Source organism: Tarenaya hassleriana, unplaced genomic scaffold (assembly GCF_000463585.1).
Source record: "Tarenaya hassleriana unplaced genomic scaffold, ASM46358v1 Cleome2263, whole genome shotgun sequence".
NCBI classification, from domain to species: Eukaryota; Viridiplantae; Streptophyta; class Magnoliopsida; order Brassicales; family Cleomaceae; genus Tarenaya; species Tarenaya hassleriana.
In genome coordinates, this window is record NW_010965594.1 from 1 (window position 1) to 884 (window position 884).

Here is an 884-nt window from a genome sequence, read left to right on the forward strand (position 1 = left end):
CAAAACTCTCAAGGGAACAAAAAGAGGAGGAGGGAAGAGACCTCTGTCCTTGTATCTGCAGTAGAGTTGGGTGAGCTGTGTATAATTGGATTCGGTGAAACCGCTGTTTTTATCAATCGCAAACCACACCATATAGATTAACCACTCTACTAATCCCATAACCTACATAGGAGAAATAAAAACAAGAGAATGAATCTCGATAGGAAGAAAGGAGACGGACCATTTGGAAGCGACATTGACGACGAGAAGGACCTTCCCTTGATAATTACTCAGGCCGAAGTCCTTGCCGGAGCTGTCCTGATTTCCCAAAACCATCCCAAATTCAGAGAAGAAATAATCTTTTCCAGCCAAATTTCGACATACAACAAAAGATAATGAAGCGATCCACCTTGACGGTGAATTGATGAATGGATCTCTCGGAAACCGATGAAGAAGAAGTAGCACCCATCACGCCGGAGCTCTCTCTCCCTCTGCGTTTCTGGAACGACGAAGCAACGCAGAGAAAACCCAAGGAGAGGGATTTCAAAAGTTTCTAAATTTTGGGGATGCTCTCAAATAGAAGACGAAAGAAGCGTCGACGTTGACGCCCTTCGCTTCTGATTTGTTTTTTTAATCTAACTCATTATTCCTCCCACCCACAACACCACTCCTTCAATTAGCTGCAAAAATCATTTAAAAAAAAAATTTGGAGATTTCTTTGGCACAAAAGATGCATCTATAATTGAGAAATGAGTTGGACCGTTGAATAATAACATGACTAGCAAACTAATAAGAGTCATATATATCCACATTTCTTTCAATAGGACCAACGGACGCAGACACGAATGAGGAAAGACTGGAGTGGAGCAACTCCAGGCGCCGTTATTCTATTCTATGGGATTTGA

General features: G+C 41.9%; 1 protein-coding gene across 1 annotated transcript; it reads right to left on the reverse strand.

The window, feature by feature from the left end:
* Positions 1-6: 6 nt before the first annotated feature.
* Positions 7-660, reverse strand: LOC104815195 (probable glutathione peroxidase 5; the record flags this gene model as incomplete). Its single annotated transcript, XM_010543510.1, has 3 exons — positions 389-660; positions 221-297; positions 7-103 (listed from the first exon to the last, which is right to left on the reverse strand). Coding segments are annotated over exons 1-3 (234 nt in total), but the record flags the coding sequence as incomplete, so codon positions are not given.
* Between the last annotated feature and the right edge of the window lie 224 nt (positions 661-884).